Source organism: Onthophagus taurus, chromosome 7 (genome assembly GCF_036711975.1).
Source record: "Onthophagus taurus isolate NC chromosome 7, IU_Otau_3.0, whole genome shotgun sequence".
In the NCBI taxonomy this organism is placed as follows: Eukaryota; Metazoa; Arthropoda; class Insecta; order Coleoptera; family Scarabaeidae; genus Onthophagus; species Onthophagus taurus.
This window is the reverse complement of record NC_091972.1, coordinates 27,304,398-27,331,297: the sequence shown is the minus strand read 5'-3', so window position 1 is coordinate 27,331,297 and position 26,900 is coordinate 27,304,398. Positions and strand designations below refer to the sequence as shown.

At 36.0% G+C, this 26,900-nt stretch overlaps 1 protein-coding gene and 1 long non-coding RNA gene across 3 annotated transcripts; one reads left to right on the top strand and one right to left on the bottom strand.

The window, feature by feature from the left end:
• Positions 1 to 395: 395 nt before the first annotated feature.
• Positions 396 to 13,314, top strand: LOC139430724 (uncharacterized). Of its 2 annotated transcripts, none has more exons than XR_011641109.1 (5): positions 396 to 622; positions 683 to 805; positions 861 to 986; positions 1,065 to 1,169; positions 13,119 to 13,314. It is a non-coding gene; the product is annotated as an uncharacterized lncRNA (long non-coding RNA). The 2 variants fall into 2 exon arrangements; XR_011641110.1 differs by lacking the exon at positions 13,119 to 13,314 and adding an exon at positions 3,393 to 3,467.
• Positions 13,315 to 22,365: 9,051 nt separating this feature from the next.
• Positions 22,366 to 22,882, bottom strand: LOC139430581 (histone H2B). The gene has a single exon (XM_071197750.1). The coding sequence runs from the start codon at positions 22,821 to 22,823 to the stop codon at positions 22,452 to 22,454; it is 372 nt and encodes a 123-aa protein (XP_071053851.1). The 5' UTR covers positions 22,824 to 22,882; the 3' UTR covers positions 22,366 to 22,451.
• Between the last annotated feature and the right edge of the window lie 4,018 nt (positions 22,883 to 26,900).

The following is a 26,900-nucleotide window of genomic DNA, read 5'->3' as shown; positions in this document are numbered from 1 at the left end:
CAAAAAATATAAATGGATGTAAATTGAAATGAATTTGGTGACAATGGTGTGGTCGAGCAACCGATGTACTTACAAAAAAATCAAAACTAATGATGATAATAATATTGAATAAGTAAAGTAAAAAAGTAAGTGTTTTTCTTTTAAGAAAAGAAGATAATAGAATACAAGGTTCTAGGACGATAACAAAGAAAAATAAAGTAAAATAATGTCCGATGGCGAAACACACCAGTGACTCACACAACAGACAAGTTTGAAATCCTTCGGAGATTTCGTGTATTTTCAGTTTAAACGAAAATGAGAAGGTCACCATTTGAAGAAAAAATGGTGAGTTAAAACGCGTTAAAACGTTTAAAAGGGTTTAAATCTTTTTATAAATTCTATTGAGGTTGGTAATTTTATTTATTTACGGTTGGTATCATTGCTTTGATTTGTGTTGTCGCAAATGGATGACAGTTTTCTTTGTACAGGTTGTTCTACATAATTCAATTTTTCAAACAATTTTTTTTAATCTTCATTTAGAACCTCAAAGAGTATTTACAACTCCAAACACCGGAGAGGAATTCAATTTCTTTAAACCGCGTTTATTATTGTTATTGTAATAATGGATCCGAATTGTGTTGAGGTGAGTACGCTTCTTACTGCGTAATTAATTACGTTAGATTTTATTACGTTTATTTAAAAGGAATTGGCCACTTCCATAATTGAGACGAGTAAATATGAATTGGAGGAGAAAGCAGCTACTGCTGAAATGATATAGTTCTTTGCCGATGTACAGACATATAATGTATGATAAAGAAATGTTGAGGTAATAATTTGTTTCTTTTAAATTATAACTCCATCTAATTATTTATTTTTAAAAGGATTCTGGTTATTTATTGATTAAGAAGGATGCCTGGATAAAGAAGATGACCTCAGCCTTTACATAAATCCGAACAAAAAGGAAGTAAAAAGGATATTCTCGAGCGATCATCCAACGCAACTTGAGAGTAAGATTGTAATATTCCAAGTTTTTATCATCAAGGTTTAATTATAAATATATTTTATGAATGTTTTTGTTGTTTTAGTAGATCAAAGGATGAAACCGTACTACATGTATTTTTTATGTATTTCTGGACATCTCCAGTGCAGTGAAGAAAGGATTTTTATTCAGTCTTGTTTATTATCAAGTGGTATGTATTAAATATAATTTTTTTTTAATTTTTAATTTTCAGTATGCAATTTCTAGAATGTTTTCTCGCCTCTAGAATTTTCAAACAAGTAATTTTTTTATATCAATCAATAATTTAAATCAAAAGAGAAATGAAAATCAAAATCTGGTAACTAAAAACTAATACATTCTTAAATAAAAACAAAAAAAAAGCAATGCATAAAGTTTATATAAAAATTCTAATTTGCTGGCTTTTTTTCATTTCCAATTTGTTACTACTGAAGCTAAGCACACAGCACATAACAATTGTTTTGGGAGAAGTTTTTCACTATCAGGCCATTGCACAGCAGTAACATTATACAGGGGTGTTTCGGTGACTGGGGGAACAAATGTAACCACATATACTAGAGTGAAAATGATGATAATTCATATAAAAAAGAATTAGTAAAAGTCCTCAAAGATACAGACCATCAAAGTTAGGAAATTTTAACACGTTTTTCTTAATATCTTAAACATTATTTATGGTAAAGCGTTGAAATTTGGTACAGTGTAAACTAATATCACAGAAAATCATTAGGCAATTTGTGAGTTGGATCGGTACTCGGGAACAATGCTATACAAGCTGTTCCTAAAGTTTATTCGCTCAGAACTTTTTTATTCTATCATAACCCTACATTTATTTTTGCAATTTCTAATAGTAAATTTAGTTTAGAAACTTTTATCACTCGTAGAGAATATTGATAAAAACCACGGTTTTCGTATTAAATGCAAAAATGTTAGGCTCCGAATTCAATAACACTAAAAAAAATAAATAAATAAATCTGAATCTGAATTGGCAATGAGAAGTGAAAATCGAACTCAGCTGTCATAACTATTATGTATGTATGCAACATGTCCAAGTGTAGATTTAGATAAATCACATTTTTAATTTCTTTTAGTTGGTTTAATAAAAGAATCCAAAAACAATAAATTAAAAATCAACAAAAAAACGACAACATTAACAGGAATAACAAAAAAAAGTACATAAAATAACAAGATAAGTAATAAAAAATACTAAAAGAAATGTTCAAAAACTTAGGTTTCTTTTGTTTTAGTGCTACTTGAAACCGGAACAGAACATTTTTGCATTTAACACAGAAATGGTGATTTTTATCAATATTATCTAAGAGTAATAAACGTTTCTAAACTAAATTTACTATTAGAAACTGCAAAAATAAATGTAGGGTTATGACAGAATAAAAAAGTTCTGGGCAAACAAACTTTAGGAACAGTCTGTATAGCATTGTTCCCGTGGACCGATCCAACTCATAAATTGCTTCACAAATTTTACATGACATTGATTTATACTGTACCAAATTTCAGCGCTTTACTGTAAATAGTGTTTAAGATATTTGGAAAAATGTTGTTACATTCCGAAATTTTTATGTTATGTGTGGGTGACTTGTTTATGTGTAATGGGTTATGAGTTGCATACATTCGGAAACTTATTTATTATTTTTATTTACTTTGTTTACATTTTGTTTGTTTATAACATTTTATTGTATTCTCTTTCAGCAACATATTCTGAGTATTCCTTTTTTTTTCTTTTTAACTCCTATCACTTTAAAATTCTCCTTTTTGCTTTTGAGAGGGTGTCGTAAATTCATGATCGTTCTATCTTGCGCAGACGTAATTTTTTTTGATATTTTCGATTTTTGGGTATAAAAGACCGTTCAACTTTCTTCTTGATCTCTCTCTTTCTTACTATATTACCAGAGCAATATGTCCTTCTCGAGTGTTAAAGAAATTTTGGTTGGTTCGCCATTTTTGGTTTTGGTGTAAAATTTTGTTTCTAATCCATATTTGTGGGATTCATCCCTCGAAATAAAGTTTTGGAAAAGTGTTTTTCTTTTACCAAATTGTACGGAGATTCCGGATTTCAACGTATTTCATTGCATTTTCTTCTGTCCTCTGGTTAAACCTCGAACATCAGAGGTAAGCATTTTTGTAAGGTCTTTATTAATTAGTTTTTGGCATATTCATATTTATTTTTTTCTTTTGATTCTTAAACTAACAATCTACTAAATCTATTTTTCAAAAAAAAATCTAACTACTTTAAAAAACAATTTTCTAACTACTTTAAAAAAAAATTTTCTAACTACTAAAAAAAAAATTACTAACTACTTAAAAAGAAAAGCTATCCTACAAACAAAAATTCTTAAATCTAATATTTCCACGTTTCATTTTTTTTAATTTCTATATCCAGGTTTTTATTGAGGGGAGCAACTTTTGGCATCTCTTATTGGAAGAACTTTTTTTGTTGGTATTTTGGAACCATTGTCCAAGGGTATAATTTCCATTACATCCTAAGGATTTTAATTATTTTTTTGGAACAAAACAAAGAATATTACCTTACCTTTCCTGAGTCATCAGAATTTGTTGCTGAGGATTTACTTCGAATCGGGCCGGTGATCAAGACTTGGAGTAAAGGTCAGATAGAACAACATACTATTATTTTGGTCATTGAAGAATTTGTATCTTATATATTTTTTTTTTATTTGATTTTCCTTAAGAAAATCTTTAAATTAATTAATCATTGGAACATTAAACCTTTTCAATTTTTGTTTTATAATATCATTTCAATTTTTTTTGTAAATCCTTGTTTGGCGAGTTTTTCTTTAATTCTATTTTTGGCGTTGATGTTTTTTTTTATAATATCATTTCAATTTTTTTTGTAAATCCTTGTTTGGCGAGTTTTTTTTTAATTCTATTTTTGGCGTTGATGTTTTTTTTTATAATTTTTGATTTCACGTTGAGCTCAACCATACGGAATCAGACGCGGGTTAATTTTTCATTTTCATTTTTTTGGTATTTTGATTTAAATTTCCTTTTAGTTTTGACTTTCATTTTTTTTAAAGCTCGCAAACATCAATATGGTTTTTTTTGTTGTTTGAACCTAAAAGTTTACCGTTTTATAATTTTGTTATTAGTTTATTTTTTTTATTTACCTGTTATTTACGGGAGTTTTTTTTTAATAAATTTTGTCTGTAACTCAAAACCTATTTTGTTGAGCGTTTATGTTTTGTTGTGTTATTTGTTTATATCACCATACTCCATCATCTCACGTCACAGTTCGTGTTGTACGGGGGGTTAACTGTGTGGCGCCATATAAATACCCCTCCCTTCTTCACTGAACCGGTCGAGGACTCGCGTACATCTCAGGGTGATAAAACTAGTTTTGTCCTTGTTGAAAATTTCGTTATTTTTTTTTTGTTTTGATTTAAAATCTTTTAACGCATTTGGCGTCATAACGTGTTAACATTTCCTCACTTTGATAGCCTGTATCTTTGAAATTTGAAGACTTTTACTAATTTTTTTTACATGAATCGTCATCATTTTCACTCTGGTATATGTGGCTAAATTTATTCCCCGAGTCACCGAAACACCCTGTATATAACTTCCTCGGAGAACATGATCCAGTATTTGCGTCTTTCTCTTCCATCGTCAATTTATATTTTGTTTATATGCTAAATTTATAAATGATACTTCCTAATTCAATTGCGTTTGTTTAAACACGCAATTGATAATTAAGGAAATTCTGAAAAATATCAGGATATTCTAGGAAAAGCATTGATAAGTTAGTTTTGGGAGACTTCTTGAAATCTATTAGTGTCGTCTGGTAGTAGGTCTAAAAGTATCTACTCAGAAATCGTTTAGACACTTTTAAAGGCATATTTGGGTGTCTGAAAATGTGACGTTTTAATGATGGGCAATGACTTTTGTTTTTGGGGCTTTTTGAAATCTTTTACCTTTTACATATTTCCAACAGTCTCAAAATGTTGTACCTAATTAAAAATATTAAATTAAAAAACAAGGCTGCGTGAAGCATCTCTTGATTAATAAACTTTCTTTAGCACAACTTTCTCCTTCTACGAATCATCATTAATTGTTTAATTCATTTTTTCTTTAGACCGATAAAATAACGTTATCATTAACAAAGATGTTAAAAGATGAGCGAAATACATTGAATGAAGTTGATAGTTCCGAGATAATCTTAAGACGGTACGGTAATTTTAATTTTATTTTTTTACTAACAAATCAATTTTAATTGTTTTCATAGATACTGACTATTTCCTATTCTTTCATGGAGAACTCAGATCCAAACTATTCCTCATAATGTATAACAAGAATGGTGTTTTATGCTTTCCCAGAGAAAAATCAACGTTCATGTTGAAGGAATATTAATTGATATGATAAATTATCGCATTTATTTTCCATTAACTAAGTGTTTTACTTGAAATTAATTAATTCAAGATTATTTAAAATATTGTTTTGCCCATGCGGTTATCATTAAAATGACTGGAACATCATTAAAACCAAGAGTTGATTCCAAAGAAATCACTTATAACCCGGTATCGGTCGTTGAAATCCTTGATGAAATACTGCCTTCTTATAACGGCGCGCGGCGTAAGCTTAACGCAAGCTTACACGATAAATTGTACCAAATGATTAAACTTTATCGAAAATTATTTGAAAACACGAATGATAAAATTCAGCTACAGTTCAATGCATAACCGAGTTTAAATGAGTCCGATTTAAATGGTCCATGGAACGATAACGTCCAATTACCGAAAGGAGCGAAATTAGCGGCTTTAACAAAATTCCATCCTCCCACGGAAAATGAAATTTTTACGCCATTAAGACAGTTGAAAGAGTATAAGGAAGAAGTGGTTGTTAACGAGTTGGAATACGAGGCTAACTTTTTGTGTTAAAAGATTAATAAAAATTCGAAAAATGGTGAAAATGAGTCAGGAATGTCGTCAATAAAAGAAATGTATGAAATGTGAGAACGTTGAAATCAATAGAATCATTTACAATTGTAAATATATTTGTCCACGACTACCTTATAATATACAGTGAGTCCCCGTAAGGTATAATTGACGATACATTTTTTAATTCAAATTCCATCTTTTGCAATTAAAGTCTGGATGTCATAAAACGAAATATAACCAAGTTTTACGTCAAATGTCCTCAAAGTGTTAAAATGTTTGTTATGTTAAATTATAGCGATATGCCGAATTTTATTAATTTAGATAAGATTAACAAAACATTTTCGATCTAAACTAAATTAACATAAAAGCTTATTCAATGATACCACCACCAACACTAACACATAATTCAGCCCTTTTCCGACATTGCGTTTTTCTAAATCCACGTCGTGAAGATAATTAAATAAATAATTTTCTAGTATTTCCAAATATCGGTGTTGATTCAAATTGCCGTTTATGAAGTAAGGTCCAATAACACCGTCCCACGAAACAGCACACCACGCATTCACTTTCTGGGAATACTGGCGTTTACAAGCTATGCGATAATGTGGATTAGTCTTTGACCAGAATCGACAATTTTGTGATGTAACCACTCTATTAGTGGTGAACGATGCTTCGTCCGAAAATTTTGTACCCAAGCCACAAACAATAATCTAAACGTTTTGCTTCATCACCTAATTCGATAGTGTGGTTAAATTTTGGTTTATACGGCAATATTTTATTTTCTCGATAAATTCTTTGTAAATGGGATTTACTTATACCGACTGGAACTGCCCTTTTTCTTAACGACATCTTACCGTAATCCATTGCGTTCGTTACTGCAACAATCGACCCCGCATCATGTTAATCTAAAAGCTTTTTTTCCTTCCTTTTATTTTCCACATTACCCGTTTCCGAAAATTTTTTAACAACCCTCTTAATTGTTTTTTATCTACTAAAAATCCAAATTTTTCCTCAAATTGCCTTAAAACTGCATTGTAACTAATGTTCCCCAATCCATAGCACTGCACTATAAATATTTTATGTTGTAATGTAAACATGGCCAATTAATATTACAATATTGACAATAGGCTAAAGCTAAGCTATCAAATGATAATTGTTAGTTCACTTAGGTCATTTGTTTTTATTGTAAAACGGAATATTAGAAAAAAATTTTCAAGAAAAAACTCATTTTTTCTTTTATATGCTAAATTAATAAAATTCTGCATATCGCTATAATTTAACATAACAAACATTTTATCTTAATCAACTTTTGTTGTACTTTGCTCAGAAAGACCACTTTACCTGCAACGGTTATCAAACTTCTTGCGTTAACTTTGGTACTTTGAGGAAATTTGACGTAAAACTTGGTTATATTTCGTTTTATGACATCCAGACTTTAATTGCAAAAGATGGAATTTGAATTCAAAAATTTATTGTCAATTATACCTTTCGGGTAGTGGTGCGTACGAGAGTCTCGCATGGTCTCGTTTCGTTTTCGAGACGATACTCGGACAAGACAAGGCGAGGCTTTCATTGGTCTCGTCTCGAGTCTCGTGCATGAGGTCTTGCGTCTCGTACGAGAGTCTCGCAGGTAAGTAATGTTGTTGATTTAAAACCATATGCTCTTGAGAACAAAGAATAGATACTGCTAGAAGAAGTGCATAAATTACTAGTCGACTTTCAAATACTTTCCAAGAAACTCGGAGGAGAGAAGTACATCAAATTACCTATGGTGGTTCTATGTATGTTATATGTAATACATAATATTGAGAGCAAAATATTTACATGGGACCGAAAGGCAGATCAAAACGCTGTCGAAGAGCAGCTTATTGTTACTTTTCATGCTACGAGAGACAAAATATTAAAGCATTATCGTAAAACTAATTACATTTATGCTGCAGTATTAATTCTAAATTCGCGGCATAAGATAGAAGTTTTTGATATGACAAGATTGCCTATTTCAATCAATCAGAAGACCAACGTTCGAAAGTAACGGCATTGGAGGAACGAGCAGATTCTAGAGCGGAAAAGTCGGATTTTGTAATTGATATTGATGTTTTGTATGTAGTAAATCCTACGCCTTCCGAAGGAGAATGGATGCAGGAGCTTCAAAAATATTATTCTATTCCTCGGTATAATAAAGACGCAGATATATTACAATGATGGAAAATTCATGCTTCTGAATTTCCTATTTTATGTTTAATGACACGAGATCTCTTAAGCATACCGGCTACTTCAGTCCCGGCGGAAAGATTATTCTCATGTGCTGCATTAACTATAAGAAAACATCGAAATCGCCTTAATAATAAATCTGCCCGATGTTTGTTATGCCTAAACGATTGGGTGAAAAACAAAATCATTTGCGACCGACAGGCTGAGGGCTGTAAGTCTGTCTTCCGACTCTTACATTATAGCAAGTATTTAAGTATTCCTTATTGCACTGAAACAATAAGATTATGCATGACGGGATTTCGATACTTTTATGATACTCTCGTACGAGAAACGAGACGAGACGAGAGTGGAGCTTGCGAGACGAGACTTGATACAAGACTTATTAGTTCATCGGCGAGACGAGACAAGACTTTATGAAAATCTCGTCTCGTTGGTCTCGTGCGAACCACTACTTACGGGTACACAATCCGGGGACACATTGTATATATATCTTATAACAGTTTTCTAAAACAAAATGGTAGTCATTTTTCACAGAGTGAATAATAGCGGTGAATAATCATTATTCAATCATTATCATATATTAAAATTTCAAAAAAACGTCAATTTAATTCAATTTTTTAGGAGTTTCTAAAGGTTTGACATTAAAAAAACCTAAACAAATTCTTTTTTTCGTATGATTTAAGCATAAATTAATTAATTTTCGTAAAAAAACATTTTATAAAATTGATATTTCATTTTGACAAATAATTGTTGTGAAGTTGGTTACAGTTAGTAACATTGAATTTGTGTCACTGACGTTTAAACTTTATTCAAAAATTTATTTAAAAATAGTATATTATTATATGAGCATATAATGAGGGCTATTATTACTCGCTACGCTCGTGACATAAACTTAACCTTCGTGAATAATAGCTCATTATATGCGAGTAGAATACTATACTTTGTCCACGACTATTGAAATTGATTCCATAAATTTATTTTTTAAATAAATTTTTGAATAAAGGTTAAACGTCAATGTGACACAAATTCAATGTTACTAACTGTAACCAACTTCACAACAATCTGTCAAAATTAAGTGTCAGTTTTATAAAACGTCGTTTTCTTTACGAAAATTAATTAATTTATGCTTAAATCATACGAAAAAAAGAATTTGTTTAGGTTTTTTTAATGTCAAACATTTAGAAACTCCTAAAAAAATGAATTAAATTGACGTTTTTTGAACTTTTAACGTTTCAAATAATTATTATTAGTCTGGTCAAGATGGCTACCCGTGAATAATGATTATTATTCACCGCTATTATTCACTCCGTGAAAAATGACTACCATTTTGTTTTAGAAAACTCATTCATAAGGTATATATTATAAGGTAGTCGTGGACAAATAAATTTATGGAATTAATTTCAATAGTCGTGGTCAAAATTTCTACTCACATATAATAATATACTATTGTTAATTTAAGTGTTGGGTTTTAAATTTTGTGTACATCTTAAGAAGATACGGGAAAAAGCATAAGTAGTACTGGAAAGGCTTTAATGCTATCTTATATACTCTTGCCATTTTTCATCTCCAATGGCTTTATCCCACCAAGTCCAAACCAGCCCAAGTTTTTAATGAACGTTAATAGAGCGGTGAACTTGACGTGCTTGCGTAACCTGCAGTGTCCGGACAGGAAGTGGGTGAGGAGCCTCAAGTCACTTTTTGATTTTCTCAGGAACTGAGTAGATCTCTTCCGGTCAGGGTAGAGCAGAGTTTTCTTTGCAAAACCATCTACTGCAGTCTCATCCCATATTTGATGCTGTATTGAAAGTCAGAGGTACAAACGGTTCAGGGGAGACCGGTGACTTCTTAGCCGCCCGTTTCGCCAACCTGTCCGCATGATCGTGTCCCTTATTTCCGGTATATCCTTTCCGCCACTTTATCGTAACATTGTTATAAACGTTAGCCTCTTCAAGTGATTGCCGACAGGACTTCGCAAACGATGATGTAGTTCGATGCCTACCAACCTCCAGCATAGCCTGTTTGCTATCTGTGCAGATTACAACGTTTCTGCCAACTGTTTTGGTGTCGATAATCACATTGGTTGCTATATTTATAGCAGTTATTTCGGTCTGAGCAGTCGTGCAGTAGGACCCTTGCGAAGTGGATAGGTGTAGCTGGAGATCGTGCGAGAAAATTCCGGCGCCGGAGTCTCCAGCCTTCTTTGATCCATCAGTGTAGATGGTCAGCGATTTGCCCGTGCTTAAGTTACTCCGGGGTAGCGTTTCAATGCCAAAGTGTGGTCTGTTTAAGAAAGTAGGTGTGATGTAGTCTACCGGAGCTTCAAGGAGAGGTTGTTTACAAACAGCCTCACTCCAGAGTTCGCTCCAGACTTTTCCCATTTTTACAACCTGCTTATTATCCGCCATCGCGGCCACCTCCTTGATAAAAATATCTAGGGGCAGCACGTTCAGCATAGTCTCCAGCGCGATGGTGGATGTCGATCTCATGGCACCCGTAATTAACAGGCAGGCCACTCGTTGCTGAGCACCAAACTATGGCTCCGTGAGCTACCATCTTAGTACAGGTCTTAGTACAGACGTGTAGATCCCACATTGAATTGTCTTTCGACACTGGGTGAGTACAATTGTTGCAACTAATGTGTGATTTCCAAGTCAGGCCTTTGTCAAGATAACTAAATTATTTAATACATTATTTTTTATAGGAATTGTCATAGGGAAAAACATCTTTAAGGAAAAAACTAAAGAGACGAAAAAGAACCACTAAAGAATGAACATTTCAACCCATATTTTTTTATGTTAACATTCAATGGCGTTAAAAAGTTGTTATAAAAGAATCAAAGAGGTAGTGAATTTCATCCCCTTAGAGGGCGCTAGCGAAGCGATAGAAACCATAAAAGTTACAACTTATGTTGGTGAGATTAAGGCTTTTTATGCGATGCTAACCGTGAAAGAGAGAATTTATTTAGTACTGTGCTATGGTACTTTTGTATAACTACACGAAAACATGATTCACTATGTATTCGTGTAGTTATACAAAAATTCCAGCAAAAATATCCGGATACAAGAATATTTCATGTGGGGTTCGCAAACTGATGAAAAAAAATTTGGAAACGGGTTCTGTTTTATCCATAAAGAGACTAAATGAGGACGACGCTGCTTTTCAGATAGGTTTTCAACAAATGACATTGTTTCTTCCCAGCATTGTCGTTATAGGAGCGATGTAAATCCAATTACCTTTAAATTTTATACGGTCAATGTACTTTCAGCAAGACAGTTGCCCAGCTTACCATTCACACATTGTGCCAAATGGTTAAATTTACAATTTCGTCAAAAATTGATTGAACGAAATGGTTCTATTTGATGGCCAGCACGTAGTCCTGATCTTACAATTATGGATTTTTATTTTTGGGGACGATTGAAACAATTTGTTTACAGTGAACCATAACAAGATGATGCAGAACTATTAAAACTAAGAATAATTAAAGCGATAGAATCTCTACCACTGGCGGAAATTCGTACTTCTTATAAAGAATTTAGAAGTCGTCTTCAAATGTGTGCCGAATTGGGAGGAATAACATAGTGTGTTATTACATAAATTTACATTTAAAATATTTTATGCAATTGACCATATTTTAATTTGATTTGTCCGTATATTTTTCACTAACATAAGTTGTAACTTTTATTTTTATTTTATTTTATTGGTTTCTATGGTTACATATTGTAAATTGAACTTGAAAAATTTTTAATTTAGGAAAAGTATAATTTTTTACACAAAAATGGGAATAAAAAACTTCTATAGTTAGAATATAAAGTTCGTGCGATTTAGTGGTTTGAGCATATCCGACGCATTATTTATGCTGCGATAAGTTTGAAAAATCGGTAATATATTTTTTTTCCTCTTTGTAACTCGATCCGGGGACATACTGTATAGCTGCAGCAAGAGCAGCACGAGCGATAGTGTATTTGAAGGGAATCTTACAAAAGTTAAATGAAGTGTATTGTTAACAGACAATCAAAGTGGGAATATACTACAAATGAAAATTTTCCAGATGTACTAACAAAGGTTGTGACTAGAGGTTAAGACAGATTAGAATACTTTAAGACGGGAATACGTTTAAAACAATGGTAGTTTAACTTTAATACCAAAATTGCGGGGGAGTGTTTAGGAACGTACCCAATCTGTAGGGACTTATAGACGTTTGAGTTTTTGGGGTTGGATAAAATGGATAGAGATAACAAAATGAATATGGTTCTTATTCAATAAGTCAAAGAACATCGCGTTCAACAACCGACCCAAAAATTTTAAAAACCCCCAAAATGTCGTAAAATTGACCAAAACGATGTGAGTGAAATATATCAAGAAGGAATCTAAACTTTAGCCGATCATCCGCGACCTCTCGTAACGAATAGGGAAAGTGAAAGGAGTAGGAATCTCGAATTCCGTTGCTAGAAACATACAAAACAATAAGAGAATAAATATAACATAAATAAATAATTAAATTTTAATTAAAATTATTTAGTAGAAACTAAGGTGATTAAGAGAAACGTAACAGAATGTTGTTTTGTTTTTAATTTATGTAGTTTATAGTAGATATTAGATTTTCGTTTCCGTTCAATGTTACAAAATATGTTTAAAAACAATATTTTATTTATTTTAAAAGAAGGCAATATCAGAGTGAAGGTTTTTGAAATGAAATGTTTCTTTAATGTTGTTTTGTACCAAAATATCTTGTATCTTTTAGAATAAATGTTAGGTTAACTTTTATTCTTAATTTATTCTCTTTCTTTTATGCTGTTCTTAATGTGTGCCGTTTCCGATTAGTAGGGTCTACTATTACGATGTTTTAACTCGAGGACATTTTCTAATTGTAACTTTTAAGAAGAATGATTGAAGATTTCTGGAAAAATTGGCAGAAATTTTAAACAATTATTCCGTTCTGCAAGCGACTAATCTTGTTGGTTTATTTTTTTTTATTTAGGGTAATTTTCTATTTATTTTTTTTGTTACAGCAACGGAATCTGAAACAATCCCCATCTGTACATTACCGTCGTTACGACATTTACTTATTTTTATTAATTAGTTTAATTTTTCGTGTTGATTCAAATTTTAAAGTTTAATTGTTATTTTTTTTCTTCTTCAATCTTTAGTTTTGTAAAGTAAATTTATTAGGAAATAATTTAGGGAATATTATTATATTATGTCATTCATGAACTTTTTTTTTAATTTCGGTTTTGGAAAAATTTTAGCGAGAGGTCTTCCTCTTTATCACAAGACTTCGTAAAGAGAAGAAGCGTGGGTGAATTTTTGCTAAGTTATTAGTTCGACATTTTGGAATTTTTGGGTGGGCTATTTTAGCATATCTATGTACGTAGTAGAGTGATCATAAACTGAAAATTTTGTTTTCTTAACTTAAATTTAAGAAAAACACTTCAGAACAAGTTCGAAGTGTTTCGCTTCGAACTTGTTTCTGAAGAAGGTTGCAACATGGCATTTCGTCAAGCATTTTTTCAAAAGACTAGTAGGTCTAGTGTTAGTTCTAGTTTTAGTTTAATTAACACCGGCCGTGAAAGCCTTCGTACTTATATTATCAACCTTTATTGGGAGGATATTAACAAACAAATTAAAGATCTTGAACGGTGAACGTGGCCCTTTTCATCGGACCTAAAACTAACGGAAAATACATACATATGTTACATTGTATTCACTAATTTAGTGATATCGAAAGTGGAATTGGGAAGGACAGTCGGATTCCTGGATCGTCAGACGAGAAGCAGCCTTGACCGTTAAGGGCGAAGGTGTTCAACGTTGTAATCCGTTAATCCCGCTAGGAGGGGATTGGGATGGTTTTCGAGCCGCGTAAACTCGGTACTGGCCTTGTCCCGAATGAATTCCTCGATGGTCGCCATCTGGGAATCATTGTGCAGTGTCGCGTTACTGACAAACCAAGGTGCATCAAATGCCATCCTTAGGACCTCGTTCTAAACAAGTTGGACTTTTTGCACGTGCGATTGCGCGGCGTAACCCCAGACGGAAGAGTCATCGTAGGAAGGATCTTGACAACTTATATACAACTTACATGGATCGCACTTATATTACCTACTATTAACCCGGCGACAGTGTGTTGGGGTATCATATACCCCAGACGTCTTAAAATGCGCGCCATTCAATTCGATATGTAAATGTTCCACCAGGGAACTCAATACCTTCCTTTAATAGCTTAAAGCATCTGTAGTAGTCAATATCTTACTCGATACCCCACCGCACAGGTAAGTGTTTATCAATATATATTGTGATGTTTATTTATTTTCTTTTACTTATGTATTGTGATAAAATTAACCATCGTTTAGTTCACCGAGAGAACATAACCTTGAAATTTTGACAGAGAGATGTTTTGTTGGTGAAAATCTTATCTAAAACCATTTAGTTTGGGAATAATTCAAGATTAGGAGTCTCTCTTAAAAATCGATGATTTTTTGTAATCGATAGGAAATGAGTCAAAAGAGGCGTTAATGATAAAAAAAAAGTGCGGAAAAGTGTAGTACTTACCGAAAAATCACTTTAAAGTTGCGATTTGACGTTTCTTTTTGGAAGTTCAAAGCAATGTTAAAATTGCATTTTCGTATTAAATCCTAACCTGAAATTGTTTAATTTATACCCACGCACAAAATAAAAAGTTATTTTCACTAAACTTGTTTAGATTACAACATATTTTCGGATGAAAACCTGGTTTCTTAGGCTATCGATGCAGAACGACAATTAAATCATGCACCAGTCACTCGTATTAATGAAGTTGGGAACATACGTTTAATTCTGGATACTATCACTTATGGCGTTGCTTTCGATTACAGAACCCATTTTGTCAATTTTTTGAGTTGTCAGTTTGACTGGTTTGACCAGGTTTGACATAGTAATATTTTTATTGCGTTGTATTGTGTACAGTGGAAGAGTTGCTAGCGATTTGAAGAAAAAGCGATTTGTTGTTGTTGCTTTATAATAAGTACACTTCGATTGATGCGGAAGCAGCATTGGATAAATGCAATAAAATTAAAAGGAAACGATGTGGTAAAAATAATAATAAAAAAATTAAAGAATAAAGTCTTTGTTATTCATTTAAAGACTTTTTAATAAACCCTGTACCAAATAATAATTTAATACCTAGTCATGTTTTTTTGATGTTTTTTTTGTAAAACATTGTAAACGACAAAATTTAATGTGTTTAAAGTTTTGCACAGTTTGTAAAGTTTTGTCGCCAAGCAATGTTTTCGTAAAAAATCATCGATAAACCTTTCAAATAACAAATTTAATTTATATTTCCCGTCTGCCAATGATTTCAGCGCTGTAGGTGACAGTATCCAAAACTAATTGCGCATTTCAATCAAACGTTTATAGTTGCCCATCTATATAACAAATATATTATATCTTATCTATGAATTAAATGTCGTTAGATAGAATTGTTTCTACCAAATGCGTATTAATAGACTTTGTGTCAAATCAATTGATCTGTCAAATGACTGAAAGCTGAAATATCTTTATGTTATAAATATAAATGATAAATAAGTATAGTAGCTTATTTAATAGTAGTTTAGTTAAATTAAAATAGTTATTAAAAAAGACATGCTTACAAAATAAAAATAAATAAATTATCCGTGTGACGATAGCAACAAACTGTGTATTGAACCAAATGACAATTACAACCATTACAACTGACAACACAAGCAATGTTAACCATGTATTTTCTCGTATTAAATCCTAACCTGAAATTGTTTAATTTATACCCACGCACAAAATAAAAAGTTATTTTCACTAAACTTGTTGAGATTACAACATAATTATTCATAATGACACCTATGTGAAGTCAGCCCCCAATTAAACAGAATTTTACATGTATAGTATTTTAATTATAACATGAGAACCAGTGAACCGATTTTGATAAACAATGTCTCATTCGAAAGCTTAATCCTTCGTTTGCCTTATATGTTAATATTAAAATCAATAAAAGATGAAGAACACCGCTCTGTACGTAAAATAGCTTAATATTACCAAACTTCAAGCCCTTGTGCAATTGTTATCAAACCGAATTTTAAAAAACTGTGTTCACAATCAGAAAGAACGCTCCTTCAAATATCTTAATCCAGGTTTTTGTCGGTCAATATCTATTAGCATCATGGTTAAATCACCTTTAATATACATCTCTATATACAGAAACGTTTAATTGCTCTACCTCTAAACAACTTTCTTATTTGATATGAGGAAAACTATAGAAGTATATCATGAAGTTATAGACTTACACAAGGACGTTTTTGGTCAAAAAATTACCAAATTCACACGTTTTAGCTACTTTTAAACATTGTTGGGATCAATAACTTTCTTATATCACCAGGAAAAAACTCTATAACCAAGCAGCGATAGCCGCGTGTTATACACCATTAGAAAGACCAGAAAATTGTAGATAAGATAGATCTATACTTCTATAGTTTTCCCCCTATCAAATAAGAAATTTGTTTAAAGGAATAGTAATTAAGCGTTTTTGCGTGTAGGGATGTATATTAAGGGCGATTTAAGCATGACGCCGATAGACATTTCAACGAAAACCCGGGTTAAGATAATTTAAAGAGTGCTCAAAGGCTTGAAGTTTGGTAATTTTAAGCTATTTAATCTAAGTACAGAGCCACCGCTTTGTAGTCTAAGTACAGATTGATCTTAGTATTAACTTATCGACAGACAAAGACCGGTTTTAGATAGAGAAAGAATAAAACTAAAGAAAATTCCATTATTTCTAAGCACCACATAAAGACTGAACACAATATAAATTATGTTGCTTAAAGATCGTCAATCTTGCTTTTATCGATGTAATATCGCTCAAATAAGAATTTTGTGTAGAAATTAGATTTTGAGTTAGGTTAATTTACGTTTAAACTAGCGAAAATTTCCCAAATGTCGGATTAGATATGGAGAAGGGTGTGGGTCAAATATAAACACCAGCTATAAAAATAAAAATAACTATTTATAGGAACTCAATCTGTTTTTACAATTGATGACTATTGTTTATTCTGTTCTTAAGGTGGTCCCACACGACTGGTGTAATTGGCAAGTACGCAAGCAGGCAAATATTTGTGTAAACATTGGCCTTACATTGTTAATTCACGTATAACATAAACGTAAAATATACGATTTGTGGAAAATATATCTGGCAAGATTCCCTGGGAGATGACTTTTAGTACGGCCAGATGTTGACATACTACTCTTCGCATGACGTCAGGTGGATTCGATGGATTTGTAACTTAAAATTTGTAAAAAAGTTGCCTTTTCGAAACGATACAACCTTACCGCACCTTCCTTCTTTTTTGTTTCCGAGTGGAAACGTGCCCATTACACACCCACAAGTACCCATCAATTGCATTTCTACCTTAATCTTTTGAATTTCTCCAAAATAAGGTTTATTATTCTTTTCTTTCAGATTTGACCAAAGGATTTGACGAATATTTCACCCTACGTTATGACCTTTTGATGCTAAAACTTTTTAGAATCTATCTGTATCTTATATTGTATTCAATTTCTTTTTTCGAATCTATCTTTGCTCCTATCTGGCGACGCTCTTGTACATAGTTAATAGACACACAGTCTATATAACGACAGGCACTTAGTCATTAGGACCTATGCGAGGTTAGCTCCAAATTTTTCTAGCCCCCAATTAGATAGTATTTTACATGTATAGTATTTTGATTATAACAAGAAAACCAGTCAATCGATTTCGATAATCAAAATCTCATTCGAAAGCTTAATCTTTGGCCAATACGAAAGTGGAAATGCCCGACTCGAAATCTCTCGCGGGGTCATTTCAATGTTTCCACCTTCGCATTCATTGCAGATCATACTTTCGACCGAGATTTTGATGACTAAAATTGGTCAATTAGTTCCGGAGATAATTGATGTGTTTAATTAATTCGTTTGTTGTGTTTTAATCAAAATCCTTAAATATTTCGAATCGGGCATTTCGACAACAGCATTCAGCCAGACATAAACTTTCGATTGAGATATAAAACATTAAAATCCGTCAAACTGTTCTTTAATTATAGTCGATTTAGTTTAAATTAATTTTTTTATATTGGGGACTATACTTTTGAGCGTTCACACGTGCATAAACAACGAGCCGAAGACGGTGTCATTCCGAGGGCTGTATAAAGTTAACGGGAGAGAATTGAAATCGGGCATCTTGTAATTTCGATAGAAGACACTATGACGAATCGAGTGACGTATAGATCTTGATTAACGGGTACATCGTTTACGAGTTATCACCATTTAAAGAAGGTCAATTTTGTGTAATTTTCGTGTATGTTCGCATTATTTTGGCGTTTTAACGAAATTCGAAAGAGATTTCGAATCGGGCATTTCCACTGTCGTATTGACCAAAGATTAAGCTTTCGAATGAGACATTGTTTATCGAAATCGGTTCACTGATTCTCATGTTATAATCAAAATACTATACATGTAAAAACCTATCTAATTGGGGGCTAACTTCACATAGGTGTCATTATGAATAGTTATGTTGGAATCTCAAGTTAAGTGAAAATAACTTTTTATTTTGTGCCTGGGTATAAATTAAACAATTTGAGGTTAGGATTTAATACGAAAATACATGTCATGGTTAACATTGCTTGTGTTCTTAGTTGTAATTGTCATTTGGTTAAATACACAGTTTGTTGCCATCGTCACACGGGTTATTTTTTTATTGTTATTTTGTAACCATGTACACGTCTTTTTTAATATTAATTTTTAATTAATTAACTATTTTAACTTAAGTAAGGTACTATTAAATAAACTATTATACTTATTTATCATTTATATTTACAATATAAAGATATTTCAGTCGTTTGACAGATCAATTGATACACAATCTATTAACACAAAGTCTATTAACACACATTTGGTAGAAACAATTCTATCTAACGACAGGTAGTTGTCGTTATGCATTGATAGCCTAAGAAATAAGGTTTTCATCCGAAAATATGTTTTAATCTCAATAAGTTTAGTGAAAATAACTTTTTATTTTGTGCGTGAGTATAAATTAAACAATTTCAGGTTAGGATTTAATACGAAAATGCAATTTTAACATTGCTTTTAACTTCCAAAAAGAAACGTCAAATCGCAACTTTAAAGTGATTTTTCGGTAAGTACTACACTTTTCCGCACTTTTTTTTTATCATTAATGCCTCTTTTGACTCATTTCCTATCGATTAAAAAAAAATCATCGATTTTTAAGAGAGACTCCTAATCTTGATATATGCCTTAGTTTGCTTCCAAAAGTATCAATTAATATAGTCCAGCTCCTAAAGCCCATTTTTCATCCATCCTTTGATGTTTTAACGTTATTTTGAGGAGGAAATCCTTGATTTAAAATTGAATTTTTCTAATCTAGAGATGACATTCAATGCAAGTATTTTGAATTTTGAAAAAAGGCGCGAACCTAAGAACCAATCAGAAACAAGGAAGAAACAGTTGGAGTGCCGGGGTATATAAGGAAATCGCGAACAGGCAGCGAGACAGTCGTCGTCTGACCAGCGTCGAATCCACGTCGTCAGACAGAAAAAATTTAAATCTCCGAGAGATAACCTTTAAAATTAAAATAATTTTATAAAGCCAATTTAACCAACGATATATAAAAAAGAATCGACCTATTCCGAGAACTCCTGAAACTTCTTCGAGATTATCTGAGACCCGAAATCCGAAGAACAGCAGTCCAATTTTCCATCAGAAGAATCCTGTAGACAATTCCGTATAATCCGAAAGAGAGACCGGAATGGAATCCTGTAACCAATCCAGAAATCTAGTTCGTGCTCCGAAACCAAGAAACAATCCATTATCCTGATACCACATTGAATTCCAATCCTTTCTTTTTCGCAGTGAGTTGGATGATAATTTATTTTTCTTATTTAACATAACCTACAAAAGAAAAATCAACGAATCAAACTCAAAAGACAACTCACAAGAGTTTCCTTATAATTTTATCAATACTTACTTATGGGTAAAGATTTATCAGTTTGTCTTGTATAACTTTTTTTTATTTAACACTATTTTTCCAACGAGTTTGATTTCGATTTAAGGCGTCAGCCATTTGTTATTTCTAAGAACGGATATAACGAGTTTTTATCCTGATCTCTCTCTCTCTCTCGAAAGAATAAACGTGTTCTCTCTCAGATCGATGTTTCAGTCGATTATCGCAGTTTTCTATTTCATTTAAAAGTTACCTCTCGTCAATAGGCATTGTTGATAAAGTAAATTTAGAAAAACAATTTTATTTTCGTTATTCATAAAACGTGTTAATTTTTTTTTGTTTAATTAAAAGAATTTTTGTCGAACCTTATTATTTTTCTTTTTGAACCTGAACTTGCCCGAAACCCTGAGTTTAACAAGAGTCTCATAGCTAAAGAAACCCCAATATATAATATGTAAACAAACAAAACACTACATTATCTATATATATTGTGATGTTTATTTATTTTCTTTTACTTATGTATTTGACAAATTTGTATAAACAGAAGTGGAAAATGACTGACTAAAGCTTCGACACGGTTAACATGTTTCTGCTAAAATCTATACAGATTCTGAATACAAATGTCGATATAACATTTCACAGGTAATTTGGTTTCGCCTTCAGTTTTATGGCAGGCCACGATTATTAGCTCTCTGGGAAGAGGTTGAAGAAGCCGAAAATCCTATTGGCTCCGAAAGTGAAGACGAATCTGATTTTGTATGTGACAGTAATCATAACTCTGACGGCGAGGAGGATGCGAAGAAGTAACTGAAAGTGAAATACCAAAAATCTGTCGAAAATATTTAGGCAAGGATGGTACAACATGGGCTTCAAAACATTTTCCCAAGAATGTTCGCACGCGTACAGAGAATATAATCACACACCTACCAGGCGTAAAAAGAACAGCCAAGAATGCTAAAACACCAATTGAATGTTTCAATCAGTTTATAATTTCTGATATGGTGGACGATATTGTGATGTGCACCAATATAACAATACGACAGAAATCTGTTTGCTACGATGAAAATCATCAATACGTTGTACGGGATACGAATGGAACAGAAATAAGAGCTTTATTCGGACTTCTCTATCTGGCAGTAGTTTTCAAACGTTCTAGGCTAAATCTTGAGGAGCTTTGGTCGACAGATGGAACTGGGATAAGTTAATTCAGAGAAACAATGTCTTTGCAAAGGTTCATTTTCGTGCTGTCTTGTTTACGCTTTGACAACATAAATAATCGTGCGGAAAGGAAAAATATTGACAAGATGACAGCAGTGAGGGCATTATTTGAGAAATTCGTTGAGAATAGCCAGGATTCGTTTACTCCAAGCGAATATCTCACCATTGACGAAAAGTTAGAAGCATTCAGGGGTCGCTGTGCTTTTCGTCAATACATGCCCAAAAAGCCAGCACGTTATGGTTTGAAAATATTTACACTTGTAGATGCAAAATCATACTTTTTTCTCAACTTAGAATTGTACGTGGGACTGCAACCCGATGGTCCATTCAAGTTGAGCAATAAGCCAAACGATGTGGTTCTTAGACTTATAGCTCCAATTTCCGGCACAAAACGAAATGTAACGTTTGATAATTGGTTCAGCAATTATGATCTGATGCTAACACTGCTAAGACAACACAAAATTACACCCGTCGGGACGGTTAGGAAGAACAAACGGCAAATACCCGAGAGCTTCATTTTCAAGTAGTGAAAAACAGACCAGACCATTCCAGCAAATTTGATTTTCAAAAGGATATCACTTTAGTTTCCTATACACCAAGAAAAGGTAAGGTTGTACTTCTTTTGTCTACGTTACACCATACTCCAGATATTGATGTAACTACTGGGGGTAGAAGAAAACCGGAAGTAGTTTCGTTTTATAATGCTACAAAAGGTGGCGTAGATGTCGTTGATGAAAAGGGGGGTGTAACTGAACGTTCCACTTTGATATATATAAAAAATATACTAAATTATTAGTACAAAATTTTTTAATGTAGTACAAAATTAGTACATAAATAGTACAAAATTATGGCACAATCAAAATGCTGATATCTTGAAAGGGAGGTTGTATATGGAGGGGGGGTGTAACTGAACGTTCAGATACCAGAATCTTTATTTATTTTTCTGTCAATTTATTTTAGTGTATGTCATACCCCAGCACAAAGGTTGTATGCAAAAAACCCACCACACTGTCGCCGGGTTAACTTAAAAATATTGTAAATTGCGATAATATTCTTTATTCAGATACTAATTTTTGGTTCTGAAAAGAACCGGTCGTTGTTTGGTAGGGAGGGGGGATGCTTATATCGCCATTTATTTGGAACTTGTGTACTTAGTAACAGCCTTGGTGCCTTCGCTTACAGCGTGCTTCGCCAATTCTCCAGGTAACAGAAGTCTGACGGCAGTCTGGATTTCTCGACTGGTGATCGTTGATCTTTTGTTGTAATGAGCCAAACGGGATGCTTCAGCGGCTATCCTCTCGAAGATATCGTTCACAAAACTGTTCATTATACTCATAGCTTTGCTCGAAATACCGGTATCAGGATGAACTTGTTTCAATACCTTGTAAATGTAAATAGCGTAGCTTTCCTTCCTCTTGCGTTTCTTCTTCTTATCGGTTTTCGATATATTTTTCTGCGCTTTACCCGCCTTTTTGGCTGCTTTCCCACTAGTTTTCGGTGGCATTGTTGGTGTTCGTTGATTAGTTAATAAAACTTATCGGTGACAAGATTTTCGACAGTAACACAGCGTAGACACTGCAGTAAGTTAGTGTTATAAAAATGGCCTGTCTTTACCGTTTATAAAGTGGTAGCGTCGTATCAGTAGGTGACGCCTCCCGTTGCTACCGCTTGGCTGACGGCCGCTATTGGTCGAACCGTCGGCGCAGTTGGGTATATGTATTTGAAAAACCTGTATTTCGCTCTACATGCGTAAAAGCATGCAAAAAGCAATTTATTTTTTATTTAGCGATAACGTATGTATTGAAAGTCCGATTCGAGCCTTGAAGAGAGCAACATCGCCTGGAGAGAAGTTGAAGAATTCGTCCGACCTGTTGCGTGAGCGAAGGAAGGGGGAAGGTTCATTTTCTACCTGGGTGACCTCGTCAAAGGCGTAATCCGGAGCAGATAAGTTTCTTTTGAAATTAAGAGCGCCCTTTTTAGGGTTGGGTTGGGTTTTCCAAACCGTTTTGAGGTGGCAGAAATGCCTCTTAAAATGGAGAAGAAAACTTTATCCGCATCGTGTGTAGACTTTCGCTTGTTTGCAAGCGTGGTCGACACACACATTATCGATAAGAACGGGACATTGAGACCCGTTCCACCAAGCCGTCCGCCTTCCCCGTTGAAAGCGGCGACTAAATCTGCGCGTAAGGTCAGACCCGCCATCCCCGTGAAGGCGGCAACCAACGCTACCCCCGTTCTTGGCAAGACTGCCTCCCCTGTGGCGGCGGTAGCCAAATCATCAGGCCGCACCGCCCCCCTCGTGAAGGCGGCGACCAAGAAACCAGTTATTGGCAGAACTGCCTCCCCAGCGGAGGCGGCAGCCAAGGCAGGTATACCAGGCCGTACTGCTTCCTTAGAGGATGCGACGACCAGCGCGGCAGGCCGCACCGCCTCCCTCGAGGAGGTGGCGACCAAACGCGCACGTAAGGTTAGTACCGCCATCTCTGAGAAGGCGGCAACTGAAACTACCCCCGTCCTTGGCAGTACTGCCTCCCCAGTGGAGGCGACGGCCAAAGCACCATCAGGCCGTACTGTATCCCTCGAGGATGCGACGACCAGCGCGGCAGGGCGCACCGCCTCCCTCGAGGAGGCGGCGACCACCTCCACTCCGAGGTCATTCGCCGAGGCGTTGGCTTCCATCCCGGCGGGTAAAATGGATGTCGACGTGGCAGTCGGTCCATCCAACGGGAAAAGGAAGGCCAGTAGCGACCTGGAGGACGAGTACTCGGAGGCCGTGCGTCCTCGATTGGAACACGTTTCCAAGCGGGTCCCCCCGGTAATCCTTCATGCGAAGGAAAACTGGGATTCCATTTCGGCGGAGATGGCGAGACTTCGAATCGCCTTTTCGAAAGCTAGAGCGGTTCCGCAAGGAATCAAGATTGAGCTCCCCACCGCGGAAGCCTATCGCGCCCTGGTGAAGATGTTGATGGCTGGTAAACACCAGTACCACACATTCTCTCTACCGGAGGAAAAGCCGTTAAAGGTGGTTTTTCGAGGCGTCCCTACCAGTATCGGGGAGGACAGCATTGCTGCCGACCTGAGAAAACAGGGATTCTGGCCTGATACGGTAAAACGTATGCGCCAGGGCTCTGAAAGAAGGCCGATCCCGTTAGTCCTGTGCGTCTTGAAAAAGACCGCGGACGCCAAACGGATCTTTGACCTCAAGACGGTCATGGCTTTAACCATAACTGTCGAGAGCGCCAAGAAGAAGACGGAAGTCGGCCAGTGTCATCGCTGTCAGCGTTACGGCCACTCCCAACGAATGTGCAACGGTGCACCTCGTTGCGTGAAGTGCGCTGGTGACCATCCGACGGCTTCCTGTGCCAAAGCAAAGGATGCGCCCGCCAAGTGCGTCCTTTGCGGTGGCCCTCATACCGCCAACTACAAAGGGTGCCCAAAACACCCGAAGGCGGCGGAAACGAGGGCGCCGGCGGCAGCCCCAAAGGTCAAAGCGACCGTTCCCCCGAAAGCACCTATTCAGGCGCAAAAGGGGGACAAAAAGGCTCCAGTAGTCGCGGCGAAACCCGTGAAAGCGGTTAGTAGTCAGGCGAAAAAGCCGAAAGGCAACGCTAACGTTGCCCCCAAAGCGAACGCTCCAGCTACCAAGGTAGTTCGGAAAGAGGTCGCGGCGCCTAAAGCTAAGCTCAACGAGCTGAAGCAAAAGGCGGCCGACGACCCCCCAAAGCTGTCGAGGTCGCAGAGGAGGCGTCACAATAGGAGGCTTCGTAAAAGCGGGTCGATCGCGGTGGCTGAAACACCATTCCCAGTCAATGTTGCGGCACAGGCGGCGGTTGAACCCCCAACTGACCCCCTCGTCAACATACTGGCGATGATGAGCGAGGTCATCCAAATCGACAAATCCGATAGGGACGCGCGAGTTAAGTTGTGCGTCCAAATCATGTCCGAGATGATGAAACTCTTATGATGACTCATCGGAGACCGAGAGTACCGCATTCGCTTGAGTTGGCTTATTGGAACGCCAACGGCCTTGTCTGTAAACAGAATGAACTTCGCGAGTTCGCCGAAAGGTACGACCTTGACGCGATACTCATTTGCGAAACCCATCTGCGAGCGGGCGACAGGCCACGGCTGCCCAATTATCGCTTCTATCGAAACGATAGAGTTGGAGCAAGAGGCGGCGGGACAGCCATCTTTATAAGAACCAGTTTGGATCATTACGAAGATCTGACTCCCCCTCTTCAACATCTCGAAGCTACTACGATTGTGGTACGAACACTATCGGGGTGCGTCCGCTTGATCGCCGCCTGCAATCCGCCGAATCGGCGGTTGTTGGAAGACGATCTAACGGGTGTCTTGGATACGGACAAAGGCGTGGTTATCGCCGGCGACCTAAACGCTAAGCACCCATCGTGGAACAGTCGGATCGCAAACGCGAACGGTAAAATACTGCGGAGTTTTACCGACGAGACGGGCATTGTCACCGATGCCCCCGCCGACCACACGTATTACCCGTCGAACGAAGGGCAACGATCTGACGTTTTGGACGTGGTTGTAATTAAAGATGTCCGACTAGTTCATAGAGTTACCACGCTCAACGAACTTAGTTCCGATCATCTCCCTGTGCTGCTGCAGCTTGGAGACGTCCCGGACGTTCGCGTCCCGGTTGAACGTTCCACTGTATCGTGGCCGGCTTTTAGCGACCACTTGCACCACAATATGGGACAAATACGACCGATCCACAACGCTCAGGAACTGGATGAGGCTGTTGAACGACTCACGGTCGCAATCGAGGATTCTCTTCGATACGCGACCAACACGATTCCCGTAAAGGACCATCGATGGGTGCTTCCGGCGCACATCAGGGAACTTATGCGGGAGCGTGATCGCGTCAGGCGGACTTATCAGCGCAATTGGGATCCCGATCTCAAGCGTAGCTATAACCGTCTGCGCGGTGATGTGAGAAGGGAGCTCGCGGAGTTCCGATACGCGTCTTTCGACGCCAAACTCGACGCCCTGAACACCGAAGACGATCACTCCTGTTGGAAGATGGTCAAGGTGCTGAAGGGGAACACGACGCGCATGCCGCCCATTCACGGTGAAACCGGAATGGCTTTCACTCTCGAAGAGAAAGCAGAGGCTCATGCCGATAACTTCGAAAACCAGTGCAGCCCGCTATGCGACGATGACGAAGATGAAGATTTCATCGATCGAGTCGAACGCGTAGTGAGTAGGCGGCTGGCCGTAGAAGATCGTCGGCATATCGAGCACGCTTCTCCGACCGAGGTGAAAGAGGCAATCGCGAGATGTAAGTCGAAGAAGGCATCGGGACCGGACGGGATAGGAAACGCTGCTTTAAAGGCCATGCCTTTAAAAGCGGTCGTTTCGCTGACGGGAATCATCAATGCGGCGTTCCGGCTGCGGCATTTCCCTACCAAGTGGAAATGCGCGGACGTCGTCGTGTTACCGAAACCCGGGGCGAACCTAACGTTCCCGCAAAGCTACAGGCCCATCAGTTTGCTTTCTTGTCTCGGCAAGGTATGCGAGAGGATCGTCCAGACGAGGCTACAAAGATCAGTTCAAG

What these genes read in the sequence shown, in the direction of transcription:
- LOC139430581 (XM_071197750.1), bottom strand. Translation starts at nt 22,823, where the DNA reads ATGCCACCGAAAACTAGTGGGAAAGCAGCCAAAAAGGCGGGTAAAGCG.